The sequence below is a fragment of the Periplaneta americana genome, chromosome 6 (assembly GCF_040183065.1).
Source record: "Periplaneta americana isolate PAMFEO1 chromosome 6, P.americana_PAMFEO1_priV1, whole genome shotgun sequence".
Classification (NCBI taxonomy): domain Eukaryota; kingdom Metazoa; phylum Arthropoda; class Insecta; order Blattodea; family Blattidae; genus Periplaneta; species Periplaneta americana.
This window is the reverse complement of record NC_091122.1, coordinates 54,890,169-54,909,072: the sequence shown is the minus strand read 5'-3', so window position 1 is coordinate 54,909,072 and position 18,904 is coordinate 54,890,169. Positions and strand designations below refer to the sequence as shown.

Genomic DNA, 18,904 nt, shown 5'->3' with positions numbered 1-18,904 from the left:
ACAGTTTCTTGAGAAGACACCAGGAATTGAGTCTCCGGAAACCACAAAGCACGCCTATGGCAAGGATCAGAGGTTTCAATCAGGAGAACGTAATTAATTTTTTTGACATTTGGGAACCATTGATGAACACTGTCAACCATTCACCAAACAGACTGTACAACTGTGACGAGACAGACTTGACAGTGATTCAACACAAAGGCAACAAACTAGTTAGTCTGAAAGGTAAGAGGCAGGTTGGATCTGTATCTTCAGCAGAGAGGAGATCTTTAGTGACTGGAGTGACATAAATGAGTGCAGCTAACCATTTCCTGCCCCCGTTTTTGGTTTTTCCTAGAGTCAACATGAAAGCCGAACTTTTGGATGGAGCACCAAATGGTAGCTTAGCGGTCTGTCACAAATCTGGCTGGATTCAGAATGAAAGTTTTGTTCAATAGTGTCATCACATTCTCAGCAATGCGAAGCCTACCAAAGATGACCCAGTAATTCTAGTGTTAGATGGGCATTATTCCCACACTAGAAATGTTGAACTCCTCGAACTAGCACGTGTTAATGGTGCTCATATTGTGTGCTTACCTCCACATTGCACGCATAAGATGCAACTCTTGGGTGTGGCATTCATGCTACCTTTCAAAACTTACTATGCTCAAGCAATTGAACAGTGGCTCAAACAAAATGCAGGCAGAGTAGTGACTCACTACCAGGTTGGTATGCTATTGGGAGAAGCTTTCAATAAAGGAGCAACTGTTGCTGTAGCTACAAATGGCTTCAGAAAAACCGGTCTGTATCCTTGCATCCGCCATATCTTCAGCGACTTTGAATTTCAAGAAGTTTCTCCTAATACCCATGAAGCAAGTGATCATTCATCTGAAGCTTTACCAAATAGATTAGATGATGCCAACGCTTCCCAACCTCGGCCAGGCTCTAGCAGTATCAACGGGCCAAAAACTCCACAAAATTAGTCGAGTGGCAAACTCTATCTTTTGTTACACCTGCTAACATTTCACCAATTCCTAAAATAACTTACAACAAAAAAGTCCAACTAATAAAGGACGTAAACGTGGTTCTGCTGCTCTACTAAAAAGTTCACAATATAAAAACGAATTGGCTGATGATTAAGAGGCGTTCAGAAGAAACAGACTGATAAAGTACCTACTCAGAGGAAGAGACAGAAAAAACAAAGTCAGGTATCGTCAGATTCAGAAGACGAAGAGTTGGATGAGCCAGTATACATCTCCATTGATAATGGAGATACCGAAAATGATGCAGAATGTCTATATTGCAACGAGAAGTTTTCTTTTGACAAGAGGGGAGAAAAATGGAACATATGCACTAAATGTGGAATTTGGTGCCATGAAGAGTGTTCTGGGGATGATGACTACAAAAGTTTCATTGTGTTATTGTTTGGAAAGTTAGATTTTGTTCTCTAAATATCTGGATTATGTTTAATTAACAAACATTCTATAGCTTGCAAATCTAGCGTTCAGGTATAACTCCCTGTAAATTTATTTGAATAATTTCGAGGGAAAAATTGTTCCGGGGCCGGGTATCGAACCCGGGATCTTTTGTACGTTAAACCAAAGGTCCCGGGTTCGATACGCGACCCCGGAACATTTTTTCTCTCGAAATTATTCATTCTATACCTTGATAGCTGAATATGTAGTTATTTACTGGCAAACACAGTGCATCAGAAAATCTTATAATTTCCGTGTTGCATTCGTATGTTATTAAAAAACATGTTTTGTGCTTAAATACAACAGATATTTAATAAATATGTAATAAAATTTGTTTCTATATAATAAACTTAACATTTGTCCTATGTATTTTTCACAAAATGAGGGGTGCGATATTAGGAGCACTATTTCTCCTTATACTGTTTTTGCAATTTTTCTTTTGTACTTGAAAAACAAATGTAAAATAAAAGTAATTTTTAAATTTGACCTCACTGATATAAGTATAATAAACCCGTATTAAGAATCCGTATTTATTTCAAATTTATGTAATATATTAATACTTGAAAAACTACTTTTTCAAAATGGGTGCGATATTAGGCACACTTCCCTTATATAGTAAACACTTATTTCTGAAAAGTAGACTACTCTCAGACACGTACAGTTGTTTATTTTAATACAATTAATTTTTTATTTGTCCTATATTAAATATATTAAAATTGACATAATGTTTTGTGACCTAATTTTTGTATTTGCAAAGAAATGGGCATTATTGTAGTCTACCTTTTGCATAAATGGATGTTAAATCAGTGTACAACATTTCAGAACTCTATCTCTAATGGTTGTGGAGTAATGAAATAATATGTGCGAAAAGTTTCAAATTTTGGAAAATTTAATTTAAAGTAAAAAATGAATAAATTCTAAAAAAAATATTATTAGTAACCTTTTTTATACTTTTATCAGATATGAAGGGTCCAATGCAAGAATGATGAATGTCACTTTCTTGTCGAAAATGAACCAAGGCTGTCAATGCATAGCTCAAGACATATAGAATGTACACAGAGAGTTACATAGCATAAACACTGATAGTCATTGTCCAGTAATGATCGGAAAATCACAGTTAAGCTTTGAGCGCTAAGCATTTCAAACTTTCAATTGCTTCTCCTGCAAAATGCATTCCAAATGACATCCATCATTCTTGCAGTGGACTCTTCATATTTAAGTTCTAATAAATCTTGTTGTGGTGTCTTGTAATTTTTGTCCAATTGTGAGTTCATTTCCTTTTAAAACATTAGAAATTTAGAGCCTGCATTTTCTGAAAATATTTGTGGTCGTTCACATACATATACCCTTAACCTCCTTAGTCCTGAGATATCTTTTTTTTTTTTTTAAGTTCAATATGATTCTACACTTCAAAAAAGTCACTGATATGAGGAAAAACGCTGAAAAATTCTGCAGATTACAGTTAGGGCACAAATGCAAGTATATTCTGGTTGTATGGGTAGAGGGAGATAAGTGATAAAATGAGTTTGGAGATAAATGAAAATTAAACTTGAAATCTTCATTGAAAATAACTTTCTACATAAATAAAACACATGAACTGCTAGAATCCTTTTGATTTTTGCATAATTACTTGTATAATTTAGCTTGTGTGTTCATCTGAGGAACAAAATTCCATCTGCACAAAAAATTACTTATCCCACTTTACCCGAACATCAAAGTATTATACTATACTTCGGTCTCTGCACATATATCTTATATCATAATTAAGCTGCGGATTTATGCCTATATGCCTACTTTAATCCTTAACCTGAAAGCGGAAGATTTTAGGTTACATATCCATTTTAAGACATTGTGAGTATTATATGCGAATTCTATAGTGCCTATAATTGTCTATTTCACTAGTAAATGCCTATTTGCTTATAAATGCCTATAGTTGCCTAAATATCCGTATTATATATTATACTTGAATTTACTAACCATTCTATCGACATTTTTTGAATCTGTAATTTGTTTCTTTTTTTATCTAGTAGAAGGAAGTGATATAGAACTATCGATAATTCTGTGTGTTACGTTTTACTGCCACTAGAGCGCGGAGAAATCGAATAATTTAAAATCAACCAATAAGAAAAATTGAAGCACATCAGATGGAAAACTACCTATTTCCAACAACTTTCCCCCCTCTTTCCATTTGTCGCTATCTGCACTAATAACGGAGTTCGTCTATGTCGCATGACTTTTGAATCACTCTATATAAAGATATAAATATATTAACGAATATATTACGTTTTTTTCTTGGTTTGATTACTACTGCCATCTGTCAGAATATCGAATGTTCTTTTTGAATGAAACTCACTGCGCATCTCCTACGATGTTGATGAACAAGTGAAGAGCTCATTTTCAAAACATCTTTTGTCCACCTGATAACGAGAATTAGCTTCCTGTGTCCATGCATTCCTCAATTATAACTATACATACAACTGTAATTATTTGGCTTCAGAACGCCCTCTAAACCACAAAACGCTTGCGTTAGAAGTGACTATTGAAATCAAACTGACTCTTGTTAACAGCAGAATTTGCGACAAAATATTACTTCCAGCTTTGGAATCAGTCTATGCTCCCATTTGGTTCTAAATGCACTCAACCTGTTTGGTTTCATGTCTCTTGCGTAGCTGGTAAGAAATTTTAGATCTGAAAACTTTTTTCGTGATTTCCCACGAAATTATGGGAATGGACAAGGGTCATATAAGCTCCTCAAGTACTCTTATCTCGGAAGATATTAATGTTAGAACCCATTCTTATTAGACTTGTTTTTCTTGTTTTGATTAATGCTAGCACATTTCAGAATATTAAATGCATTTTGAACACTCTATATACTGCTCATTACTTCTCCGCCAAAAATTTTTGGTTACACAATTCACAGACCGCACAGCATCACACGCGCACAGATACACACATACACACTTTTACTAAGAACAATGTAACTGGGATTAATGTCTCAGTTATCGCTTTAAACTGGAAAGGAAATGACTTTGTAGATTTCTTTATCTTGTAACTCAACAACAGAGGATCAGACTTGTAATTCACCTTGCAGTCACTCCGGAAAATTTTTGGCCAACTTTCGTATTTGTTACATTATTATTATCTTTAAGAAGGTGGACAAGACTAACTATAGTAACTTTCGAGGAATATCACTTTTGTTGACGTCGTACAAAATGTTGTCCAATATTCTTTTGAGAAGATGAACTCCATATGTAGATGAAATTACTGGGGATCATCCGTGTGGTTTTAGGCGTAATACATCAACTATTGACCAGATATTTTGTATTCGGCAGATAAAGGAGAAAAAATGGGAGTATAAGGGTACAGTGCTTCAGTTATTCATAGATTTCAAAAAGGCATATGACTCGATTAAGAGAGAAGTTTTCTATGATATTCTTATTGAATTTGGTATTACCAAGAAACTAGTTCGATTAATTAAAATGTGTCTCAGTGAAACAGCATAGTCCGTATAGGTCAGTTTCTGTCACATGCGTTTCCAATTCACTGTGGGCTAAAGCAAGGAGATGCATTGGAGATGCACTATCATCCTTACTTTTTAACTTTGCTCTAGAGTATGCCATTAGGAAAGTTCAGGATAACAGACAGGGTTTGGAATTGAACGGGTTACATCAGCTGCTTGTCTATGAGGATGACGTGAATATGTTAGGAGAAAATCCACAAACGATTAGGGAAAACACGGGAATTTTACTGAAAGCAAGTAAAGACATAGGTTTGGAAGTAAATCCCGAAAAGGCAAAGTATATGATTATGTCTCGTGACCAGAATATTGTACGAAATGGAAATATAAAAATTGGAGATTTATCCTTCGAAGAGGTGGAAAAATTCAAATATCTTGGAGCAATAGTAACAAATATAAATGACACTCGGGAGGAAATTAAACGCAGAATAAATATGGGAAATGCCTGTTATTATTCTGTTGAGAAGCTTTTGTCATCTAGTGTGCTGTCAAAAAATCTAAAAGTTAGAATTTATAAAACAGTTATATTACCGGTTGTTCTGTATGGTTGTGGAACTTGGACTCTCACTTTGAGAGAGGAACAGAGATTAAGGGTGTTTGAGAATAAGGTTCTTAGGAAAATATTTGGGGCTAAGAGGGATGAAGTTACAGGAGAATGGAGAAAGTTACACAACGCAGAGCTGCACGCATTGTATTCTTCACCTGACATAATTAGGAACATTAAATCCAGACGTTTGAGATGGGCAGGGCATGTAGCACGTATGGGCGAATCCAGAAATGCATATAGAGTGTTAGTTGGGAGGCCGGAGGGAAAAAGACCTTTGGGGAGGCCGAGACGTAGATGGGAAGATAATATTAAAATGGATTTGAGGGAGGTGGGATATGATGATAGAGACTGGATTAATCTTGCTCAGGATAGGGATCAATGGCGGGCTTATGTGAGGGCGGCAATGAACCTCCGGGTTCCTTAAAAGCCAATAAGTAAGTAAGTATTATTCTCTCCTTGTATCAGTGCTTCCAATCTCGTCTCTTAACGTAACTCTTCGGACCGATGAGGTGGAAATAAGATGGCGGGCATAGTAACTTTTTTCCTTTCTCATTATGCGAGGTATATGGAGAGTGTTGTGACGATATTAAAAGTCTATATCGAGATTAGAACACATGTTTATACGACATTTTTTGCTCAAAATGTCTTCGGAAATAAGCTCCGTAAGGGACGTAAAATTCTCGTGAATCACCCTCTATATCTATTATTCAAAGGATGAAAAATATGAATAAGCAATATATTTTTTTTCTCTTGATCTGAAGGTGCCACAAAAAAAATACCGGCGTGCATGTATCTCATTATTGGCTACACTTTGACCGTAAGACGTTAAAATATCTTACAAACTGAATGGATGCAATGGGTAGCAGTGGTGTATCAATTTTTTTAATTATATTAATTACATATTTCATCCAACTTTGACCATATACTTATTGACGTATAGTCATACTTACAAGGAGAGGACACGCTCTGTATATCACCGAATGGAATAATATTGTGCGAGATGAAAGTACAAGACGTACTGTTTAAAGTCATACCTGATATGGGTGGCCAATGACCCCTCGTTTTGGAAATATTGGCTATTGTTTGCGATATACTTCCGTTAGGTGCTCAATAGGGAAGCATTAGCATATGTAACAGCGTAGGCCATATGGTTGGATGCTGAGTTGTTATCCAGGCAACCTGAGTTCGAATCTTTAATGGTTCTATATTTTTTTCTTTTAACAATGATTAATATTGTGATCACAGTTATCTATTTACATACCTATATAATATTTCTCAATGTATTGAATGCTTCATCGTGTTTTAAACAAATTACTAATTAACTAACATTGTATTGTAAACGATAAACAATGAAATACTGCTCACGTAGAATGTAAGATGTGCCACTGGCGTCTGTTCTATTTCTGTAGCAGCTATTCCATTTCAGTTTGTACCCGATTCATTATGATGTTATAAAAACACACAAAACATACATATTTCCTGCACCATGCGCAGCAAATGAAAGAAGGTTGTGCACAGTCACACACATTTTTCCGCACTTCTGCTGCGAAACAGATATCCTTCACATTCACAAACACTCCTCGTTCGTTTATCAATTTTGAAGCATACCACGCATAGCCTATTTCAACATGGCTTTGAATATAGGAACTGACAACTGAAAGTGAATTATAATAATAATAATAATAATAATAATAATAATAATAATAATAATAATAATATCAACAAGCTTTAAAAAATGATAAGGCATTAGGATTCGAACTCGGGTTGCCTAGATGACAACTCAGCATCCAACCACATGAGCTACGCCCTTACACAGTCTAATGCTTCCCTATTAGGCGCCTAACGGAAGTATGTCATAAACAACAGCCAATATTTCCAAAACGAGGGGTCATTGGCCACCCATACCAGGTATGACTTTAAACAGTGTGTCTTGTACTTTCATGTCACAAAATATGATTTAATTCGGTGATATACAGAGTGTGTCCTCTCCTTGTTTGTGGTTAAAAATAAAAAAAAAAATCCCAACAGTAGTTTCAAAAATACAAATTTCAGTAGTCCATCGCCTTAAAAATAAGAATGCAAAAATTTAAGTTTTTGGTATCGGTATTGGATATGTTGAGAAGTGTATTTCCGTGAAATATCAAACTCGATTTTTTGGCCCATTGTTTATAAATTTCGTATAATGATGGAATAAATCAGCGCGACCCAAGCCATACTGCATATCGCTACGAAATAAAAAAGGCACAAGGTGCTGCTTACCTTAAACCTCTTATCGGAGCCTGTCTTCTTGAGGGGTGGTCGGTCGGGGGCGGCGGAGGAGGCACCCTTCTCCACCTTCCCTTGGCTCAGTTTCCGGAGAGGAGGGGGTAGCCATTTTCTCCTGAAACAATAAAAATGTCCTACGTGATATATCGCCTATTAACCTAATCTAATCTTCCCCTGGCAGTCGGAAGTGATGCCATTGTTATGAGTAATTATACAGTTCTCTTTGTCACGACGTTGGTGAAGTGGTCGACGTCATATCTGCCAGTGAACAGGGCAATGCGTTCGTGTTTATGCTGGTCAGGCACGACATTTTGAGATACAATTACACACACGTAAAAATAGTAAACAGACCATGAAAAAAAATTCCCGCTGTATTTAGATCAGGTCTGGGCTTCAACATCTCAATTGAGGTACTGCAATAGTATCACAGTCTAGTATATACAGTCACGAAGCTTGAGTTGTGAGGGTCCTAGGAACAATAGACTGTGCAGGTACTACTTCGCATTGTCTGTAATGAGGCGATAGTAGCGATCCTAGTGGTTAGCAACTATCTATGGATGCATATTTACTACATATTGAGATTCGTGACTGTATATACTAGACTGTGGTAGTATTAACTTCCCACTACATATTCTCCGGCAGAGACAGTTGTGCATCGGACCGATACGAGTAGACCTGAAGGCAAGCATTGCTGAGTGACAGATTGTACAGGGACATCATTTTATTTTTACTTCAATTTTTATTATACCTGAGTTTTTTAATGTACTTCATTCCCACTCCTTCTAGTAGCAAACTTCTACACACAACCAAAGCCACATATGCAGTCAAAGTCGTCTTACGGTCATAGTAAATAGTACATAGTGAGTGAATATAGTATGTTCCAGAAATACTGAATCATATTTTCGCACAGGTACTGTGCGTCCGTTTAGTTACGTCGCATTCCGGTTTCCCCCACCCGTTTCTGCTGGCTCCTCTGTAAAGGCTAGTGGCTGAGCTGTCTTAGCTCTTTTCTGAAAACATTTGCTGTTAGGAATTGGACTTCTACGTAATATTATACAACTATTTAAAATAACTTAAATAAAAGGGCCTCGTTAAATAAGTTATTTATTTATTTATTTATTTATTTATTTATTTATTTATTTTGCTAATAATTGTAACATAGAATATAATATATACAGAAAAAACATTAGCTGGCCCCTGAAAGAGTAGAACTCGTGCTCAGGGGCGGATTCCTGAATTGATATTAATAAGTACACAATAAAATTTGTCTTATGTCTACTACGCAGTTAGAATATATAAATTTAAATTTACAATTTTTCAATTTTATAAAATCCATACATAACTTTTTTAAATTTAATACTAGAACAATTAGAATTGACAAGATTAGGATATTTAGATATAAATTTGTTATATATTCTTGGGCCTAAATTACTACTATGATTAAATACTGTAACAGTGTTTAATTTTGGTTCAAACAATCTTAAAGAATTCATACCTTTTGTTTCATAACTATGAGAATACAATTCAAAATTATTTCGATTTTTATGTATGAATTTTATTAATAAATGTACAATATAATAAATTTGTCTTATGTTAAGCACATTAAAGTCTAAAAACAACTTTTGTGATGGAAAATCAATAGGTTTAGGAAGACATATTTTAATTATTTTCTTCTGTCACGTGATTTTCCCCCGTTCTAAGACCCTCCTACATAACCAAACGGACGGACATTAGATAGCATATCTGAGTAAATTTATCTGTGCGGATTGGGCAGAAGTGAAGATTGAATTGACAGTACGTACTACGTAAGGTACACTGTTACAGAGCAGGTACAGAATTATTTCAACAGGCGTAGGATTATGGCTCCCCCATGGCCTGATTAGAGTGCTTGGCGTTATTTCTTTGGGTTACTGTGAAACAGTTGTTTGCTAAACATCCTACAACAATAGAAGAATTAAACAATTACATTCGAGAAACCATACATTTAATTTCAGAAGATTTGCTTGAAAACGTTTCTGATAATATGCACAAAGGAACTGAAGCCTGTATGGAAATGAACGACCACCATTTTCGATAATTTGTTTAAATGTCCATACTTTTATTATTATATTTTAAAACTTAAATGCACTATACGTATTGCATGCTAATGTGCTATAGACAGTATACTATACATTGCATAATAAATACGTCCGATTTGATAGTTCAGTTAGTGAGTAAAAACACTTAATGTTAATACTGTAATGTATTTTGAGTAAATGAAAACCTGACGAAAATGATCAAATTCCCTCCTATACGTAGTGAAGTTATTTGTATTGTATTTTACACTAGTGTCGTCAAACTCCGGTCGTGGAAGGGGGTAGCAAACAGTGTTTCCGGTTCTCAATCGTTAATTCAAAGGTATAGTCAGGTTAATATTGGAAATGTTAGTAAAAACAAAATGATGTCCCTGTATAAGGCGCAATACACACAGCGAAGACGTGACTCGGACGTCAGGCGGAGGCATGATGACTTTTCGTGTCTCTCCCATGTTAACAATTATATCAATGCACACAGAGAGGACAGGATGGGGGCACGCCACTCCGAAGCCAGCGCTTCGCCTCTTTCGATTCACGAGTGGCCCTTCGAAGCGACGCGTGGCGTCTGACTGTAAAAGAAAATTCGCGACGATTTTGAATTTTATATTCATTTTGTGAAGAGATTGTATAGTATGGTATAAAAACATTGGTGGGACATTATATAAAAATTCCCGAAACGGTCGGGATACATGTTCAATTCTTTCATTACATTTTCTACTCCAAAATATCTGAGAACTCGCTTTTTAAACCTTACAGCTTTGCGGAATCAACATCAGGCTTTATTATCCATTCCTCGTTACCGTACCTCTTTCACTGTGTCAGCTTGTCGCCTATGGAACTCCTTACTGTTCTCCAACCAGGAGATCAACCGTGAAAGGAATGTGCTTACTATTGCGTCAATTATTGGAACGAAGTAGATAGATAATATTATCGTTATAACGTCAGTTTAAAAACCATGCGCTCTCCTGCATATGTCATTTCTTGTATGGAGAGATTAAAAGTGATCTAATTTTGTAACTAGGGTAGTATAAATATGTGTGTGTCAATGTTATTGTTTGTGCCGTGAGAGCTAGCAAATAGAGATACGAGTACCCACGTGTGTGATCTTATGACATCAACATTCATTCACAGCATCACCCCGCTGCGTTTCATTCCGCAAAGACTTTCTCGTGGTTGGAGCACAGTACCTCGTCATGTCAGGAATTGCCGAACAGTTCATAGATTTAAATTAAGAATTAAAATTACATACTTTTACATGGAATTAATTTGTGAATGTTAGCCGAATTTAATAGATTATTCTGTGTGTGTTTGTATAAATGTCATTCAGGCCTAAAATAAGATATAAATTGTACTTACTTAATTATGTATAATGTTTAGCAAATATTCCATTACACGGTATGTAAGCTCCTTAGTGTGCATGACAACGACTTTATATTTAAATATTATTATTAATATTACTACGTTTTATTGTTTCAATGTATATTTCACTCATGGTAGTGTGGAAGAGAAGGTCTCATGGCCTTAAATCTACCAGAATTAAAAAAAAATAATAATAAATGCATAAGTGCATGAATGAATGAATGAATAAATAAATAAATAAATAAATAAATAAATAAATACATGAATAAATAAATAAAATAAATACAATAAAAATAAAATATGCCATATATAGATTCGAACCCATGTATTTTCGTCTGACAATCCATAAGTATTCCTGCGAAAATGGTGATGGTGATGATGAAGATGACGAGGAAGACAAGTACTGCCGGTACTACCGAAATACCAGAGCCAGGGCACTTTTTTGTTTAGAAATAATACACCACTAGTAATAATGTGGTTTTACGTGATGGTATCGTGCACAGGTTGTTAACTCCCCGACACAGTGGGGAATGTGTCTGTGTATGTATCTTCCCCCCCCCCTCCCGACATACAAACTCATGTGAAGGTATTCAGTTTGATCACCTAACACTGACGCCTTGCTGTCGTGGAAGCTATGCCACAGAAGATGCGGAGGCATTCTTCCTACTTTATTTACTTTTTGCTAAAATTACCTAAAATAAAACTGTACAAATTCAAACTTATTTTAGTAGGACTATTTACTTACGAGAATTATATCAACGTGTGAGACTAAAATGAGCTTCTTTGAAGGTCTTAACCCGTAATATAAAATAGAGTTGGGTCGATTCGTGAACGAATCGTTCATTCGAACGACTAATAATAAAGAATCGTAAGAATCGATTCGTGGTATCAACGAATCGTCGTTCAAAAGAATAGTAACGAATCGGCATGGTGTCGTAACTCAGGATTCCATTTACTTGCTTGATGTAACCTGTCAGCGGACATTTCCGAACCGTGCCGAATGCTCCCGAGCGAGAGTGAAATCAAAATATATTGCATTTGTTACTATCCTGGATAATTTTGTAGACTAATGGAGGTCACGATGATTCGTTCCAGCCAATGAGAAAGAGACAATCCAATGTCTCGCCTCTTATGCCATCTATGTGAGAGATGTAGAACGCTTTTTTCTACCCGTGGTTTGCAAAGGAAAGTATCCTGTGAGTCGTTCGTTGACTATTCAAAAGAATAGTTGGAATCACAGACTGGGATTCGTAATGAACGATTGAATCGTTGGAATCGACTTCTGAAAAAGAATCGTGTTGCCCAACTCTTATAGGAAATAAGTTCGTTCGTTCGTTAGTTCGTTCGTGCGCCCGTCCGTCCATTCTTTGGTCAGTAACCAATAGAGGTGAGGAAAAAATAACGTAACTGTTATTTTAGAACAGTTCCTTGCTTGAAATTGTTCCAAAAAGTAACAGCACCTTGGAAAATAAGTGTTGTTCTGAGCTTGTACGAAATACTTGCTGTTACAAAATACTCGTTTCACTTTGGAATTACATTATGACAACGCCTGTTCCACAGAACGGAACATGTTGGCACTATTGAAAGCAGTGGCGCCAACTTTTAGAAAACACTGGATGAGCTCAAACATATGAGGTATAAGTTAAGATAAATAAATCTCATAAGTAATAATGATAAAACGACGAATTATTGGGTGGGCTCGGGCTGATGAAAAAGATACAAAGAACTTATTTAAAAAAAATGTACAAATTATCTTGAAACTGATGTTACTGAGTAAATATAGAATTCTATCAATAATTATTATTAACATAATGTCTATATTACAGTACAGTAACTGTATTGTGAATTTTATTAAGGGATATGAAAATATATAGGTTATATTTTCCATTTTTAGTTTCATTACCAATTCTTGAAATTAAACTGAAATCTGTTCAAACATGACTGTATTGTAACCTTAGTGAGACAGCAGAGAATATTGAAGACATTTTATTTACAAAAATACAAAGGTTGTACATTTTTCCCATTTCATTACAATGAGATTATTACTCTTCATGAACGGTATTATGAATTTTAGCACGGCCGAAATTATTATAGTTTTTTTTATAAAGAAATGAACACCATTGTGAACTTGAGCTGGACAGAAGGGAAAGAATAGCTTAGGTTTTATTTATCATTGGGATCCACTTTGATTTCGTGACAAATTTACAAATAATTTAAAATTACATTAAATTTTCTGCTTCGAACAAACCCGATCTACGAATTCAGTTTTATATTAGAAAACATTTCTTTTCCACGAATTCACATCTCAGCTCATTATGACATCATACTGCATCACATGGCATACAGAGAAATATGTCCAAAATACCACTGTTCCATTAGATCAGCGGTCCTCAGAGCAGAGCACCCTGGGGCTAGCGTCTCTAACCCGCGGAAAACACAGTGCACCATGATGCACTCGTAGCTGCCAGTGGGTATGCTCTCTACCTCTTCCTGCTGCACGACGGTGCACACGGAACGGCACCGCTTACCCTTTGCACATTTCAGCGAGTGCTGACGACCACTGCATTAGATACTAGTCGTGCGTACATGTTCCAGGATAACACTGTGCACCTGTACTGTTATTTCGGAACTGTTATTTGGAACCTTGTATTTTCAAGGAACTGGACTAATTGAAACTGTTAAGAGAAAATAACTTTTCTAATCTCTAGCAACCAATCAGATTAAGTGTATGTAACTCGTGTAGTAATTGTTTAGCTTGGTAGTGTGTAGGATATGTAGATTATAGCATCAGAGGTTGCATACATTATAACATTTGCAATTAGTTATCATATAACAATAATATTAAACGAAGCTTTTAATATAAAAAGGAGCATCTTTTGCGGACCTCTGGAAAAAGAACTAAGGAAGAGACTAGTGAAGTGTTTAGTATGGTGTGTGGAATTGTAAGGGGCAGAAAAGTGGACATTATGACGAAGTGTAGAAAAGCGAATAGAAGCATTTGAAATGTGGATTTGGAGAAGAATGGAATGTGTGAAGTGGACAGACAGAATAAGAAATGAAGCTGTGTTGGAAAGAGTGGGTGAAGAAAGGATGATGCTGAAACTGATCAGAAAGAGGAAAAGAAATTGGTTGGGTCACTGGCTGAGAAGAAACAGCCTACTGAAGGATACACCGGAAGGAATGGTGAACGGGAGAAGAGGTCATGGCAGAAGAAGATATCAGATGATAGACGACATTAAGATATATGGATCATATGAGGAGACGAAGAGGAAGGCAGAAAACAGGAAAGATCGGAGAAAGCTGGATTTGCAGTGAAAGACTTGCCCTTGGGCAGAACACTAAATGAATGAATGATGATAATAGTTGTAGCCTAATGCCAGCCGTCAACGGATATTATCACCAACAAAGAATCAGAGACATAACAACCTGAGTTTATTTTTCGAAGTGGTTGAGAGGAAGGAGTAGCCTATGTCACACTGTTAAAAAATCGCAGTCATCTAAGTGACTGGATGTATTGCACATATTACGCAATTCATTGTGAGTCTACTTTGTTTCAGCTGAGTTTACCCAAAGGAACAGTTGTGATGCAACAACTTGCAACGTAAACTTGTAAGAGGACGTCCGAAAGTTGAATGTAATTCTACGCGATGATTCACAATGGTGTCATCAAGGCAAGCAGTGACACGGCAGCATTGTAGCCTAAGTAATTTCAACCAATGTCATCATCCTCATATGGGCTGTGTTTACAAAGCTACACGTGTGATCAGATACAATGGCATCTTTATTATACACTTACTCAGGTGCCATCTTTTACTTATTATGACGATTACAAGCGTTCACAAAAACACATTTCCCACAACTACCTACCACCACCACCACCATCATCATCATCATCATCATCATCATCATCATCATCATCATCATCATCATTATCCTCGTCGTCGTCGTCAGTAAGGCGTAATCGTATTACCCACAATGCTTTCGTCAGATATTAAAAGTATTTATTTCAGTCACTGACTTCACAACATATGTTTAAGGTGTTAAACCTTTACATTACATGTTTAAAAGATGTATAAACATTTTCGTTGGTCAGGGCCAACATCATCAGATACGAAGTACATTTCGGTAATATCAATAATGTACTTCGTATCTGATGATGTTGGCCCTGACAAACGAAAACGTTTATACATCTTTTAAACATTTACAGTCTTACTAATAAACCGTGTATAGTTTTTATATGAGACTTATGCAGAATTGAGACAGAAAACGTTACTAATAAACCGTGAATAAGCTATGGACGTATAAACAGGCTGTAACTATACAATGGGAATTGCTTTGCAGTAGTTATATACACGAAACCCCTTGTTTAAGCGTTGTATATAGGGAAAAATGGCCGCCCCTTTAACAGCTGTTCGTATCGACTGTCATTTTATGATGATGTTTACCTTGTAACCACAGAAGAATAAACCAAAGATCATAGAATTATTAGAATAATATTGCTGTAGCGTGTACTCTTTGACCAAAATGTAGTGTGGTAATCGATTAGAGCCAGTTGTACTATCGATATTTAACACGCCACACTAGAGCGCTCTACCAGATCCAGTAGAGAACCTCAGATATTCTATTACCTTTCGTAACGAAGTAATGACGAAACTATGACGTAGCTGTGTAACAGTTATACTGTTATACATGACGTATGTAGTGGTTATTAGTAAGGAATTTACACACGACTTATAAACGAGCTACTCACTGTATAAGTATAAGATAATTAAACGTCTGTATATAGAGTTTTTATTAGTAAGACCGGTAATGTAAAGGTTTAACACCTTAAACATATGTTGTGAAGTCAGTGACTGAAATAAATACATTTAATATACAATACAGACTTCTCTGAAAACTAAAAAATGAATTGCAAAATTTCGTCAGATAGTTTAAGTTGGTGAGCTTTTGGCAACAAAGTTAGCAAATCCTGATTTGGTTCTCTGAATGATAACGGCGGTATAACTTCATTTTATAAAGAGTGGATAGTATTATTGTCTTCTGTTTGATCCATGTTGCCTTAACAAGCGACTCTACGCCATTCTAACGAAATGATTTTAGGGTTTGAATGCTTAAAAAATAAATGTCAAATGTTTATTTAAAATTCTAACAACAACAATGAGGCCAAAGACTCCAATTGGACGGAGTTACGCAATAATAGACCAACCGACAACTTGAAAAAAATGAGATATTTGCACAAATCTGTTGATGGCAGGCTAATTTAACTCGCAAAAATAAAATCAAGAATGCGATATCTGAATTTTTCTGTTATTTATAAGCAAACATTCGTTTATTGTATAAATTTCATTTATTTATTTTGCTTTTAAATATTAATTCAACTGCTGGTCTGTTATTAAAAATCGGTTAGCCTTTTTTGGTATTATTTATGCTATTTTTTGTAATAGTATGAATGTTAAAATACTTCTTGCATAAAATTTGATAAAAACAGATTTATTTCAATGGCCAATATCTCGAAACAGGTTTTTGGCGCTTGGATCACTATTGCTAATCACCGTCCAATTCTTGCTGTATATGATGATAGCAGTGGTGACGATTCACACAAAAATAATCCAAAGATTTAGCGCTGATGTCAATTAAACAAAAATATGAAATACAGTACACTATTCTGTGCGATGGACTGCATCTCTTAAGCTTTAATATACGAAATACACAATTTCATTAAATTTTAGCTATAACATAAAATAAGAAAATACACTAATTTGGAATATAAAGCAAACTTTGTATAATATTAGGTCCTCTCACAAAATTTGGTGATTTGTAAAATTGTAATGATTTTCTTTAGTTGGACAATGCAATTTACAGGTTATGGTTATTAATGTGTATCGTAAGCACGTGACAGTTGTAAATTGCTAATACAAAAAAGTCCTTCTAAAGCACTAGGTACTGGAAACAAGATTATAAAACTTCTGTCGCAGCTCTAAAACTGTGTGAAGTCGAAGGTGAAGATGTCGTTAGTGATCGTATAGCACAACTATGATTTCAATGTTACAATAATGGAAAAACAGATATTTAAGATTTACAATGTCTGGAATACCTAAGGTATAGGATACTGAGAATACAAGCAGAATTTTCAGAAGAAAATTTACAAAAAAAATACTCGTAGAATGTCAGAAAAGATGCAATACATAGCCACATTAAGACCTTAGAAAATTATACAGAAGTTATAGATATGTTCCTCAGGAACTGACAACTGAACAGGCTCAACGCAGAGTGGATATCTGTCGTCAGCTTTTCATAATTCGACATATGAAAGGTTTATGAGGGTAATAATTGTCACATGTATTGAAAAATGGGTACATTACCTCAATCGTGACATCTTAAAATAGTGGCTCGATCAGGCTTGGAGAATTGGGCGACAAATGTGGCGTTGCGTCACTCATTGGAATACGTCACGCACATCTTCCTTCCATCTCCGCATCATTGACTTTGTAGGGGAGGGGATTTGTATTCAGTGTGATTGTGTACGGGCCACAGATATGTCATTCAACGCCGGTGGACTGTGGACGGGGAATCAACGCTTTCCCCATGCTTTCCACCCCTCTCTCGCCAGTTGTGCATCCCTGGGCTCGATCCTCGTCAGCCCGCCAAAGTCGCAACAAAACCGGTTCGCCCCGAAATAATGTTATGTGTCTGGTGGAATTTTGAAGGTGTGATTCACTGGGAATTGGTTCCACACGGACGTACTGTCATCCTCTGAGGAGTTTAGTGCTGAGAGGAATGCGGTTTCGACTAGTCTAGCGTGGTACTGGAGTGGGAGGGAACAGTGACAGCGGCAGTCTGGAAGTACAATCATACTGAAAACATTCGCCCAATTCACGAGAGCAGTATGCCTATTAGTTTTCTAACGTATTTTTGGCGAGACAGAGATACAACTATTCGTACTTACGCGTTCAGAGAAGGAAAGTATTGTAGAAATTTTATTTATTTATTTTTTATTTATTTATTTATTATTTATTTAATTATTTTGGTGAAGTTAAGGCCATGACACCACCAGAAATACAAATACAATAAAATAAATAAAAAGAAAAATCACAATACAACTACAATAATATAAATGAAAAGAAGAATCATACTATAAAATTTAGTGATTGGTAAAATTGAATTAAATTTGTAAAGTAATCAATTTAAATATACTGTACTGCTGAACTCACTTGAGAAGTATAGCTACTTGATTTTGTATTTTCAGATATCACCTACAAATGATTTTCGTATAACATTATAGGAATCTGTTTTTCACGATACCAATCACAAAAGTTCTAAATTTCCAATAGAATAAAACCAAAAATTTTCTACAGCATATTTCCTTAAATATGACTTGTAACGGTGAAATATTTAATGAGTAATTCATATAATATTAACATAGCTAACATCAGGGAGAAGACTGAAGACTGCATATTTTTTGACGATTAATACTTCCCACTCCGCTCGGATCGGCTTGGCTGTAGCAACAAAAGAATCTACCTGCAACCCCCCCGCACCGATGGCAAGAATACCTCAGGTCCCAGCGCTAAACTCGTCGGAGGAAGACGATGTACAGTCGATGGGCATCTTTATTATCAACAGATAGAGTTCATGAAGTTTTGGAAGAAAGGTACCCGGCATTAGTTAATCGAAACAGAATTCTCTTGCA

The 18,904-nt window shown here is 35.8% G+C and overlaps 1 protein-coding gene across 6 annotated transcripts in view; it reads right to left on the bottom strand.

Moving 5' to 3' along the window:
• Positions 1-18,904, bottom strand: part of trio (trio Rho guanine nucleotide exchange factor) — a 2,234,512-nt gene that overhangs the window by 122,232 nt on the left and 2,093,376 nt on the right. For all 6 annotated transcript variants that reach the window (XM_069828117.1, XM_069828118.1, XM_069828113.1 and 3 more), the window contains one exon: positions 7,775-7,895. In XM_069828117.1, coding sequence (XP_069684218.1) covers positions 7,775-7,895 — 121 coding nt within the window. The remainder of the gene's footprint in view (positions 1-7,774; positions 7,896-18,904) is intronic.